At 34.1% G+C, this 14,126-nt stretch overlaps 1 protein-coding gene across 1 annotated transcript; it reads right to left on the bottom strand.

Annotated features, from left to right (window-relative positions):
• Positions 1-100: 100 nt before the first annotated feature.
• Positions 101-9,272, bottom strand: LOC125868153 (uncharacterized). Its single transcript, XM_049548763.1, has 11 exons — positions 9,117-9,272; positions 8,381-8,502; positions 8,110-8,282; positions 6,583-7,007; positions 6,459-6,504; positions 5,261-5,604; positions 3,901-4,325; positions 3,566-3,794; positions 3,176-3,337; positions 3,011-3,099; positions 101-736 (listed from the first exon to the last, which is right to left on the bottom strand). Exons 2-11 carry the CDS (start codon positions 8,491-8,493, stop codon positions 586-588), a joined length of 2,157 nt encoding a protein of 718 aa, XP_049404720.1. The 5' UTR covers positions 8,494-8,502; positions 9,117-9,272; the 3' UTR covers positions 101-585.
• Positions 9,273-14,126: the final 4,854 nt, after the last annotated feature.

The following is a 14,126-nucleotide window of genomic DNA, read 5'->3' on the forward strand; positions in this document are numbered from 1 at the left end:
TCTGAAAGGTAATAGGGAAAAAAAATGACAGTGAAGCAGTGGAGGCCTCTGAATTATTTTCTACGCATCAATTCAAGTACCAAGTGCAAAATACATATCTATTTGGAACAATACTAAACGTTAATAGCTTCTATAACTAACGAACAAAATCATACTGAGAGACTACTGTTGCTACTTGCTCTGGTAGAAACCAGTGTTACAGACATTGTTAATAGCCTCTACTTCAATTAGCTTAAAATGGTACTTCCATGTATAAAACTGCAAGTCTTCCACTCCATAACACAATGTCAAATGTCGATAACCAAAATTATTGAAGGAACATACTAATGTTAGAACCAGCCAATGAACATCATATACAAAATTGGAACAGTAACCTTTCATCTGTACCATAATCACAGGAATGAAAAAGAACCAAATTTCATTCCTATCATTGGCCAGCGTTCAATTGCCAAAAATGAACTGTCATTTCAACAAAATGCAGGACGAATTTCTTTTCCCCTATATTCATCTCGGTATGATGGTTAGCTGCAACTACAATACCAATTCTGAACAACAGAGTATGTTGCCATAGTCTAACTTTCTAGGTTAGTCTTCTTTCCACTTGTTAACGTACTTCAAGAAGGCAAGAGCAGGATTATCTCCTGGTGGAGCACGGACACGTGTTGATCTCCGAACATCAGCATCATCTGTTTCTGCCTTCTGAGCCACCTCCTTTGATCTCTTTTGAAGTTCCAAGCTGTAATAAGTTAAACCAGAGACATTTAGAGATGAAGAGGAAATCTTTGAAGATAATGATTGCAAGATAAAAGACCTCAAGAGTCCTGAAACAGATTTGGAAGACTATTCCCATATGCATTTTCAGACCATCTAGTTGGAGAGGAACAATGCATACTTTGAAGGAAAAAAGAAACATATATCTAGAATTAAGAATACATGTTTGCAAATTTGATTTTTTTTGGTGTAATTGTAGTAGATTAGATGATGTGGATCAATATATGATTTTTTTATTATAAAGGTAGGCAGTGTATGATCTTCCTGAGTTTGTTAGGATGAGCTACTTGATTGTCTGATGTTTTATGTTAGTTGTTGAATCTTGTAAGATCACGTACGAGCTTGGTACCTTACCAATAAAACTGCCCTTGACAAAAAAAACAATCATCAATTACGAAATAAACAAAATACTGAAATCCCAGAGTTGACCAACTCTACTGGGATGCCAAACATCATAATGAAACAAATGAAAAGGAAACTCTTACACAATTATTAGACGAGGAAATGTAGATCGTTTGTGCTTTCCTGGGTTGACATGACTTTCAGCCTAATGCAAACGGACAAACCACAGACCATTTTCTAAATTTTGGGTAAATTATCATATGCCCTGACCGCCTATGGATTGTATCTAGAGATTCGCAAGTTGTATGGAGTTGGGAGAGGTAGATAGAGTTTGGGAAGAAAATGAAGGAGAAACAATCGGAGCCGCTAAAAGTTGAAACGGATAAGATCTCAATAATGCCTAGGTGTACAGAAGAAGCTATAAAGTAGAGATTAGCTTCAACGAAAACAACGCCAACAATGCATAAGGTACTGGGGAGTAAAAGTTAGTAGCACCGACATCCCTTTTACACCCATGGACGCGCTAGCTTTTACAATTCAATCTTGGATTAACCTTTGAATAATGTAAGTATCTACACTTCTAGCACAAAGAGCAAACTCATCTTTCCCTGGAGTCATGTGCTCCCAAAGACACGAGGAGGAAGAGAGAATAAAGATGATTTGAGTAAACAAAAGGAGTGAGATAATGACTCACAGATAGACTGATCTTTATGTGTTCTATTGCCTCAAGAGTAGTGTATGTATTTAGTGATCTGTGTTGATGATATGCTCATCATATATAATGATGAAAAGAAAAGTATCAACTTGAAGAATAACCTTTTCGACATTTTCAGACCAAGGACCTAGATCGATTGATATACTTTTCAGGCATTGAGGTTTTGATGAATCCAGATAGTTCATTTCACAAAGAAAGTATGTTCTTATATTATTATTTTTTTGAGAAGGAGAAAGTATGTTCTTATATTCCTGAGGAGACATGAATGAAGAATTGTAGGCCCATTCCTATTGATACTCCGATGGATCCGAAAAGAGACCCTCTGATTGTGGAAGATGTAGAAAGTAGGTAGTCAAGGTTAAAGTAAGTCATTGTGACTCGACCTAACATCAATTTCCCAGTAAGTATTGTGAGTCAGTAATTGAATTCTCCTTATGAGTCAATGGAATAAGGTTTATTTGTATTCTTCGATATAGAAAATCTACTCCAGAAAAAAATATACTTTACGAACATCGAGGACATCAGCAGATTGAGCAGGGTCACCCTACCTCTGGATACACCATTCTAGTTAAAAGGAAATTTAGTGTCTTCGAAAAGCAAGAAACAAAATACAGTTGCAAGACCATCTACATAAGTGAACTAGAGTTTGGAGAGAATGGTCAAATGAAACTTATTTATGATAATTAGGTGCACCTCTCTTAAATCAGTATTAAATACCAAGGGAAGATGCGTTTTATTGTGCCTCTCTTACTATTTCTAAATAGATCATGACTACAGTTTAAACATAATTAACAGCAAATGTCATACATGTAAGCAGAAAACACACATGAAAATAGACTAATAACAGTTGCCCAGAGGATATAGCAATTCCGTAGCTTAAAGCAACACGACAAAGAGACCACCCAACCAAGTTCTCACGTGATTTTAGTATCATGGGCTCTTTCTAAGTTGCCTCCAAAATTCAAATAAAATAAAATAAAGTTCAACTCACTTTATTTTTATTTTGATAAGTTCAGCTCACCTCAGTGTAACTGTAATCCTCAAGAGTCGAGACTAATACCAACCACCAAGTTCCATTGCATGATTCTTTTTTCGGAACTGTGGTCTCCTTCTAAGTCCCATTAAAGATTCCAAATAAAGAATATAGGCAAATGAAAGTATTTCATCCGAAGTTCAACTCACCTTATTTTGTGGTAGAGATTTTCGAGTTGCTTTTTAAGAGCCCTTTCCCTCTCACCCTTGACATTCAGTGATCCAATCAGAGCATCAAGCTGTTACAAGGAAAAGTTGAACATCATCACAACGTAAGAGAAGACCATAAGGGAAAATGTGTTCTAGTATCTATACCTCCTCCTGGGAAGAGTAATAGCCCCACTCGACGGAATCTGAACTCTCAACAAATATTCTTCCATCACGGCGGAAAAACCAATATCTATTATAATCTCGGTCCTTTCCCAATGGATTGGTGCGTATCACTCTTTTCTCTATTTCCCGTTCAAGATATTCTTTCTGCAATGCACAGACACATAAGGAACACATCTTTAACAAATACAAGTAAAAAACATTAATGTTGAGTCACAATTTGCACTGCAAATTGCGGACCATGAAGCCATTTCAACAGACATCTAGGTAAGAAAACTTCAGTATGTCAACTTGTCTGTTTAACATGAGACAACATGCTTGTGTGTCGAAGAAAGAGAACCAGAGAGCTAGATAGAGAGAGGAGAGGGTACTCACCCTTTGCTCCTTACTCCTGTTTTCAAGATGCTCCTTTATCTCATTCTTCCGCATTTTGTGAGCAGCTCTTTGGTCCATACTCCTGCTTTCTAATGTTTCCTTCCCTTCATCCTTTATCAATTTATCAGAAGCAATCTTAGAGGAAGCATTCATCTTTGCTGTAGAATTTTTGACGTCAACCTTCCTCTTCTTAGAATTTTTCAATGAGGAGATTGTTAGCTCACTCTCACTATTAGACAGGAAGCAACAAGAGACAGAAAAACGGAAAATAAGAAACTGACATCATGAAGTTACCATCCAAATTCCAGAAAAACTTCAAGTACAAAAAAGTAAACCTGTTTTCAAATGAATGTTTTGATGGAGATGTCTGTTTGCCATTGCTACTTGGCATATCACCATTCTCTCTGAGGTGGTTATCACTCCCAGTATCTGAGGAGTTGCCACGCCCTTTTGTTGCTTCCTTCCCATTAGACTGGATTTTCAAATGGTCTTCTCTCTTCTTCCTAGATTCTTCCAAAATTTCCTCTCTCCTTGTTGCTGCAAGTGCATACTGCTTTTCAATATCCTCATCCAACTTCTCCTTAAAATACTCTGTCTCAAGGACTCGACAGACCAGTTCACGCAAGATTGCCAATTTGGCCTGAATATCTAAAAGGCCATAGTGACCCCTCTTAATTGTTGCAACATGATTAGACAATTCAACAATACCAGTCAATTCCAAAAAATCGGACAAATACTCTGTCCAGGTGACTAAAGTAATCTGGGAAGCAAAAAAGGGAAGGTTTAGGTAAGACAATTATCAGTGTTCAACAAAGAAAGGTATAAAATAATTACTTGCATTGTAAGAGAAAAAATATCCCATTGGTGAAGTATGTCAAACATATTCTGATTTATAAGTCAATTTGCAAATACATATATTGATAAATTTATCTTAATATCAGAAGTGCACGCATAAATTCAAATTTCAACTTTGAGCTTCAATTGATTCTTCTTTTTTTTTTGGTTATCAAGTAAGGTATGTTAGCTTCAATATATTCTTTTCAGGTCATGAGCATCTTGCCTATAATGGCAAGAGGCTATATATCCATGAGAAACATTTTTATAAAAATTAATTATATTGAAAGTAGCAAAAATTATGACTAGTTGTGGCCTTGTGGGAAATACATTCGACTGTATAAAATTCAAACATTTTACAGGCTTAATAAAATAACATAGATACTCAACACTATACAAATTACCGAATTCCAAGAAATATAACATAAACATATTATACAAGACAAGATATAGTCAGAAACCTTAAAAAGTTAAAGAAAGAAAATACACCAATCATGGCAAACGCGTGCAGGGGCATGAAATCCCCCACCCACCCAGCATCGAGCCATTGGAGAATTAGCCCTTGAGACTCTCTCCCTCCAATAGTCCCCCCAGGATTTTTGGAGCTTGCCTCACATCAGGACAAGTTCCAATTTTTCCTTTTAAAGATATATCGATATCGTCAGAGTTCACAAAATATGGTACTTAATCAGATTGTGTTACACAAGAAGGTTAGTCAATCATATGTCCGGGAAAAAAACATAAATCCTTCAAGAGTTGTTTTTAAAGAAGGTTAATCAATCATGTCAGCAAAAAACAAATCTTTCAAAAGTTGAGAGTTCATGACCTTCGAAAGAGAACATAACATGATTCAAATAATACCTTCAGCTTTGGTCTTTTCTTCTGTACAGCTATGAAATACTCACTGTTATCTTTCAAAAGAAAACGAAGAAGGGCTGAATGACATTCAGTTATGAGAACAATATTGCTGCCTTTTTGACAGACAGCCCTTTCAAAATCTTCAAGGGAGAATGGTGACAGGTGCAATAACCTGCCAAATGAGGTACAGAAATCCCAGACCATCAAGTGATCCCCTACACATTCCATTGGGACGTTAAATTCCCTGCATGGAGGAGGGCGTTCAGCCAACTGTTTATCGAACTCTGTGTATTGCACCAAAAGATCATCGATTGGATATCTAATGGACTGTGCCTTCAGTTTGTCTTCTGCATATGTCAATGCAGTGAAGACAAAGCATTAATATGGTACATGAGAAACTAGACAGCAGAAGTACGCTTCATATCATACATACCAGTTCCAACATGTGAGGATAAAGGTGGAATAAGAGGTACCTTTCTTGAAATAAATGATTCTAATAAATTATAAAATCCCAAACATGTAACACTTACAAGTAAACATGACATTTCTAAGCCATTATAATACTTCCCAAGTAAACATTTTTTTCTTTTCAACTTTCCAAGTAAGCATAAAACATATTCAAGTTGTTGCATAACAATTTGTCAGGGAAAAGTATGTGATGTCCAATTTGTGTATTTTTTCTTTTCAAGTTTTTCCGTATGAAAAATTACTTAAATTTCATGTTTTCGTAAAACTTATAATTGTGTTGCTGAATAATGTGTCACAGCACCTGATATATCTAAGATGTTAAACTTCAAGTAAGCATGTAACATTTACAAGATCTGTAACAATTTGAAGATCTCATGCAACTTAGTTAAGTAAATATTCACATATACGAGATAGTATCCTTGATCAGTCTAGACTTTTTTTTGATGACCGTGGAGTGGCAGTCCGAGTCAGCTTTCACACCTCGACTAATTCCACAAGATACTTGTCACCTCCCAGTATCAACAGGTACTGGGCCTAGTGTTTTTTTATCCCTGTTGAGATTTGAACCTGAGCCCTCATGGTTCTAAACCCACTTCATTGGCCACTAGGCCACACCTTGGGTGCAATGTAAGTATCCTTGATCAGACTTGACAATGTAAGTACCAATAAGTAGAAGAAACAACTCTGTACAATAGAAAGTAAATAACAACAAGCCAACATCTATCAGCAGTACCTCTTCCTATCTCGTAGGGATCTTGGAAGCCATTCTCTTTAGCCTCCTGAATAAACAAAACTATTAGTACATGAAAGCGACAAAATTAACAGGACAGTATATAAAAAGCTACTAGAGCACTTACTCTATCTTCCCTTTTCTTTCTCTTCCTATTTACAACAACCACTCCATCCTGCATAAAAAATTGGTCTTTAAGATCATCTGGAGGATCAGTTGGAATCCCATGCTTCTTTGCCAATTTTTCATGCAAGACCCAAGGAATACTTCGATATGTAGATTCTCTGATAAAAGACTTCAGAAAAGCTCTACTAAATCGCAATTTACACCTAATCAGATCTTCTTCGTCGACGGCTGTATTCTCAGGCAGTCTTTCATATTTGTCTAGCCATGCAACCTCATAACGAGTTTTCTCACCATCCTTCACAACTCTCTCGATTTTGCAGGAATATACATGATTGTTTTTCCTCCCATATAATTCACTACCTTCTGAAAGACAGCCCTGTAATTTTTGAGCAATAGCATCCCCAAGATCTTTTAAACTGAGCATACCTGCAATTCAGTCATTACCAAGAATCATCAACACAAAAAACTACAAGAGAATGAACATGTAAAAAAAACACAAGAATTGTAACACAAAAGCAAATCCAATCACATCTATATCCACATTTGTTTGAAACAGTAGCTTGCCGAATCCTTAAACCTAATAATTCTGAACCAAGAATTCAATTATGGGTAATGCTGAACTACGTTTTCTTGAGCCGAGGGTCTACTAAAAACAACCTCCCTACCTTACAGATTTACACAGGGTAGAGGTAAGGTTTGTGTACCCCCCACCCTTCCCCAAATCCCACTTGTGGAATCACACTGGGTATGTTGTTGTTGTTGCTAACTAAATTGAAAATGAGGACATAAACGAGCTTGTTAGATCATTTAAGAAAGAGAATATTGCTGGAAATGTTTACACGAACGCAAGTGGCAAAACCATCAGTTAGTATCGAAATTTACTAATGTTCTCCACAAACTGAAGCAACACTTAAGCAAGAACATGTATAACACAATTACACTAGCAAGTGTTCGGAGCATTGACAGGTGAGTCTTTTTTTGACAAGGCATTGATAGGTGAGTCTTGAACTTTCATGATCTAGAATGTGGAAGTGTGACTAGTAATTTGGAGTTACTCCTTGTTTTTCAGCTATGTTCAATAAGTGTTCTCTCTTTACGTACTGTTTGGGACTGCTCAATGATAAGCTTGGTGTTGGTGGTTTATCTAAATTGGAAAAACCTAGTTCTAGTTTGATTAGTTTTGCACTTGATCCTTGGAGCTGGAACAAGTTGCATTTATTCCAGTAGCAAACCATGAAGTAGACATTGCAATGAAGTAGTGCTCTCCACTCTCAGACACAAGGCTAAAGCATGAACATGACAATATAACTACGTCAATGAAGCGCTTTGCGCTCCATTCTTGTTGGGGGGATTCAGAAAATGCAGTGATATCAGAACCTTAAAACATAATTCTAGGACATTAAGTAATTCAACTGAAACACAAGAGAGAGCAAAACTAAAATCATCTCTAGTAGTAAAAACACCAATAGAATTTTAGTTAGGTGAGAAAACCATGTCATTCAGGAAGCTAAAAGATGCATTGACGTACTGAATTGCACATCGCGAAGAACTGGAGCCACTAGTTCCTCAGGGAACTTCTGAACTTCTTCTGCAGCTTTCTTCTCCGAAACCAAAGCCTCCTCATACGTCAAGTAATTCTTTCCTGTCAATTTGCATGTCCACACCCTATGGCGATACAGGTTTATTCGTCTCAGATATTCACTACATTTTTCAGGAAAGTAATTCTAATTAGAATAATACCACAAATAAAAGGAAAGTATCATAAATTTCAATAAAAATCATGACTTTTGAAGGGTTACCTATAATCCCTAAATATCTCTTTAGTAAACCGAACTTGGAACACGAGTTCATTCGGCTTCAAATCCTTTGGTTTTTCCGCCAAAGCAAATGGCTTTCTTTTAAATAACGGCATCTCCAATCCCTGCATTATACCAAAACAACAAAAAAAACACAACAGAAACCCTATAAAAATCAATAAATAAAAATTCCAAAAAAAAACAAAGAATACATTCACACGGCTCCCACATGCAAATATTCCAAGGCACAACATCTCTTGCACATATGCTGATGTAGCTAAAAAAGCATTACATGAAATTCCACATTAGACAAACCTTATGAAATAAAGATTTTAAAATCCCAAAATAGCTGCAACAAATAAATTCACTACTGTATTCCAATAAAGATCCGACATGTATGACATTCATGCTAAGACGGTATACAAGAATTACGTGTACCAAAAATCCACATGACACAAACCCTACAAAATCAGAAAAACTGAAACCCCAAAAACAGCATCGAATAAATTAACAGCTTTTGCGTGCATATATACCAAAGACACTACATTTTTTGACTTGACACTGATGTAAATAAGCAAGCATTACATTAAAATGCATAAATCAAAAAACCCAATTACAATATTGATACATTCATCTGACTCAACAAAGAAAAAAGTGGAGAAAATACATTTCCCGCCAGTGAAGTATTCAAGATTTTGCGTTAAAATAGCAGAAATTATGAAGGAAAAAGAGGGTTTACCAGATTCAGAAGAAGATTGTGGATATGGGTTTTTTGAGATTCGGGTAGTTTTACGAGTGTTGGAAGTTGATGGTGGAAGAGAGAGGAAGGCGGTGGTGGTTTGGGACGTGTTTGCCGATACTCTCTCTTTCTCTCTGTTCAATTCCCTCGTCTTAGGAACACAATTTATACTAGTACTACAAGTACTATTTTTACATTTTATTTATGGGTTACTTTACTAAAATACCCCTATCACAATTGAAGTATGTATCGATTAGGGTTACGGTGAAGTGGTAAGTTCTCCTCCATCTTTATCCAACCGATCAAGGTTACGGTGAAGTGGTAAGTACTCATTCATCCTTAACCAAAGGTCTCAGATCGAGTTTCCTTAGATACGGAGTCTCCTTTGTTCCCTTGTCATAAAAAAAAAAAAAAAAAAACGTTCTACCTCCAAAGTAAGACTTTCCGACGTGAATCTGAATTTAATCGAACTTCAATGTGATTGGACATCGGGCGGAAAATCGAAAAACAATAGTTTAGTATATATGTATTATTATTTGTGCAAATATGTAGGCAATATTCAAAAAAGAGTAATACACTACACNCAAAGTGAGACTTTTCGACGTGAATCTGAATTTAATCGAACTTCAATGTGATTGGACATCGGGCGGAAAATCGAAAAACAATAGTTTAGTATATATGTATTATTATTTGTGCAAATATGTAGGCAATATTCAAAAAAGAGTAATACACTACACATTCGTTTTAGCTTTTAACATAGCTTTATGGAGTATTGTTATTTGAAACATTCTAAGGAGATACAAAGTCTTCGTACGAAATTTATAGAAATGTCTGAATGTTAATAAAGGTGTGCATGAAGCGCATTAGGATAATTAAAGATATATATGATGGTGTTGAGATTCATATCAAAAGTGTGGGAGGTTACTTATAACACTTTTCATTCGTGGATATGGTTTTAGTCCATTTTTTTCTATTTTGAGGATGGATATTTTAACGTGATGCATTAAAAAGGAAGTGTTATGGTGCATGTTATCTCCAGATAATATATTACTTTTTGATGAGACATAAAGCGACATATATGAGATATTGGAGGTTTAGAGACATATCCTAGAATCAAAAGGTTTCAAGTTGGTCAGGACCAAAACTAAATACTTAGAGTGCAAATTTGGGGACATGTCCCATGAAGCAGACGTGGACGTGACACTTGACACTAGGTCATTCCCAAGAGCATAAGTTTCAAGTACCAAAGATCAGTTATCTAAGGCAATAGGGAGATTATAGTGGATGTCACATATCAAATTAGGACAGGATTGTGACACCCAAACTTAACATAAGAAGTTTTATATCGGCAAAACACAAGAGGGATGTTGGTATATAAGTAAGCAAGCCTTACTCACTAGTGATGCGTCTTAAAGTTATGCGAGTCTAGGCCCAAAACGGACAATATCACTAGCGGGTTGGGCCGTTATAGGGATGGATGAAATGAAGGTTGGCATACGTTGTTGTGTGTGACAAGAATGTCCCGTCAATTCTTAAAGGTAAGTTCTATAGAGTGGTGACTAAATCGTCTATGTTATATGGGATACGTGCATCAGACATAAGAATATTGAAAAAGGTGTATGAGATAACTAGGAGAAATAAATTTGGGAATGAAATTATCCGAGCTACGGTGAAAGTTGCCTAAACTATCATTACTTAAAATTTATAAATAAGCTCTAAACTACTATAAATATTTATAATATATTTTAGAGCTTAAAGAGATTTTTTATTTATTTATCTAGTTGTTTGTCTGTATGAAAGACAAAGCCATCCGCCCGTAAGGACATGGATGAGTGGTTAGGAGATGAGTCTCCCATGTGGGAGACCTGAGATCGAATTCAGCCTTCATTTGCTACTTAGTAATGAGCTTGTTACATAGAATTTTTGCCTAATGCGATTGACATCTCTTATGTGATTTGCGAGCTATTACATAGTGAGAAGATTATCATAAAGTGTTCAAAACAAAATCATCTTAATTAAGATTGTTCCTACAAAAAAGTGATACAATAATACTTTTGTTATAAAATCCTAAAGAATAATTAATTATATGCAAAATAAAAAATTAGAATAAGATATTTGAATCAAAAACGAAAATTACATTAAGACGTTCGAGGGACACAATCTTTTCATTTATTGACCAAACTGAATAGGATTACCATTAATAATTATATTCATATGATTTGCCAAATATGCATATCAAGAATGAAATGCTAGCAATTAGCATTTTTATAATAAAATATACCGATTACGGTAAATTGCCTAAAAAATAAAAACTAGAGTCAAGATTAATAATTAAATGTTCATTATTTATACTTAAGATTAATAATGTCACAAACTATAATATTATTTTGGCATATATCCGTCAATAAATTTCCTCGTGTTGGGTGAGAATTGTCAAATATTATATCAATTTTATTATAATTTTATGAGGATATCAAAATAAGTTAGTTACATAAAATGAATATTATTAAATCTTAATATAATAATAAATATATGTATCAAATGTACACACTCGTCATTGACATAAATTCATTATCATATCATAAATATACTATAAAAAGTATATACTGATACATCATATAACACAAGCAAAATACATCAATGTTGCCTTTTAAATTCATTGAATTTGAATATCTTTAGTTGGTAAATTATCTGAGATAATTAAGCGAGTTTCTCCCTATTAAAAACATGATTTTAATAATTATTATTTAAATTAATTATTAAGTATACATGCAAATTACTCAAGGTTAAAAAATATATAATATTTAATCTTATGGATACTTATCCAAAGAAATTATATATAAGTTGGTTCTTTTTCTTTGCTATCTCCTCTATATAATTATTTAGATAACAATTCTATATTTTCAAGTGTCTAACTGCAAAAGAAATTATTATATAACATTTGTTAAGACGTTCCAGAAAAGTAAAACAAAAAACATTTAAACATAATGTATTCAATTGGAATCTTCCTCAATTGAAGACTTTAAAGTAAAATTAATGGGGCTATTGATAAATTAGATCTATTATTTATTTTTTCATTTACTATATAACCATCTAAATAAAAATGGTCCCAGGATAATTCAAAAAATTCTTAAGTATCTAATTAACAATTTTGATCTTTTAAATTTATCAAAATTTAGTACTCTTAGTAGGCGTTTGACAATGCGATACCATATCACGATATAGTATTGTGAGATGGAATCAACGTGTGGACATGTGATTTTACGCTGATTTCATCTCATGATTCCATATCATGAGATGTGATTCCGTATTCTCCAAAAATCATGATATGGAATTATATGGGAATTTCATATCATGATTTGAGATATTTTAATACAAAAATTGATCCACGAGTTTATATTTTGTTAAAACAACCCCATATTTATATCTACTAACCATTTATTTCATATGTAAATAAAATTTATAATCACATCATTACTTTTTAAAATTTATTATTATCATCGACATAAAATTTATTATTCTCACTAACATATAGTCACTTTAACTCACACCAACCGACTGTTGAATAATAAATTTATTTTATGGCCTTAATAAATGCACCTTTATATTTTATGTGTAAGTTATTAGTATTTAGTTACATATTTCCTATCAACTTTGTTTAAAGATATAATATTTATTTTATGACTTTGCATTGTCTTGGAAGCACTATTTTTATTACTCTTACAAACATTATTTTTATGAAGTGCATTCTATAATGCTTCCAATTTATTTTATGTTCACTAAATTAATATTGATGTATTTTTTATTTGATAGGATTGTGTTGGTGTGATTGATGGAACATATATAGAAGGGGAGGTTCCTAAAGCGGTGCAACAAGCATATCGTAATCACAAAGGAAGAACATCACAAAATGTCTTATGTGCTTGTGATTTTGATATGCGATTTACCTTTGTTGCTGCTGGTTGGGAAGGTACTGCACATGATAGTAAAGTACTTGAGAATGCGTGCGTTGCGTGATTCTACTGTGTTTTTTGCACTTGACTGGGTGGACAGTTGACCGGAAGATAACTTCGATTCGCTCGGCCAGCAGGCGGGCGGCGTGCTTATCTTGTGTGACAACACTATAGCACTTGTTGAACCAACGTCACAATTTCCATTTCCGCCATATGATAACTTTAAATTACATCCTTAGAATAAATATTATTTATTTACACAAAATTGTCTCATTTACGTCATATATGCTTTTAGTAATTCTTTATAAAATATTTGTTAGTAGATAAATGTTATGTTGTTGATGTTGGTTTTCGAAACACAAAAGGATTTTTAGCTCCATACAAAGGTCTACGCTATCATTTGCAAGATTACCGAAAAGAGAGCCTCGAAATCCCATAGAACTATTTAATTATAGGCATTCATCTCTGCACAATGTGATTGAACGGACTTTTGTAGCTTGGAAAAATAGATTTAGAATACTGAAACAAGACATGAACCATTATGATATTGATACACAAGTGAAAATTGTCATAGCTTGTGCAGTGTTACATAATTATTTGCGAGAATACCAAAGTACTGATGAAATATTTATAGTCTATGAGCATGAAAATATAGTTGTGGATGATATTGACCAACAAATGGCTCAAAGTAGCAATGTTGGTTCGTCTTCTTGGTCACATGATCGAGAGATGCAAGTTCAACGTGAGGAAATTGTCCGTACTATGTGAGAGTATTATATTAAAAACTAGTACACTACAATTTATGTTCAATTTTTTTTATTAAATTAAAGTTAAATGAAACAATTACTTAAGTAGAGAACAAATAACTTTGTAATAATTTATTATGCGATTTTATAAATTTTTGTTTATTTGATAAGATTGAATAAACAATTGGGGCTATTTTAATAGTTTTACAACAATTTTTATGTTTATGAGAAAATATATAACACAAAAATTCCATATCGCATGTCCAAACAAAACTTCAATTTCATTTCATGATCCATATCATGATACCATA

This window comes from Solanum stenotomum, chromosome 6 (genome assembly GCF_019186545.1).
Source record: "Solanum stenotomum isolate F172 chromosome 6, ASM1918654v1, whole genome shotgun sequence".
In the NCBI taxonomy this organism is placed as follows: domain Eukaryota; kingdom Viridiplantae; phylum Streptophyta; class Magnoliopsida; order Solanales; family Solanaceae; genus Solanum; species Solanum stenotomum.

Coding starts and splice junctions, on each gene's coding strand:
- LOC125868153 (XM_049548763.1), bottom strand. CDS start 8,493: ATGCCGTTATTTAAAAGAAAGCCATTTGCTTTGGCGGAAAAACCAAAG. Junction 3,795..3,900: donor AAACATTCATTTGAAAACAG/GTTTACTTTTTT, acceptor CCTGTCTAATAG/TGAGAGTGAGCTAACAATCT. Junction 3,100..3,175: donor ATTACTCTTCCCAGGAGGAG/GTATAGATACTA, acceptor TCCTTGTAACAG/CTTGATGCTCTGATTGGATC.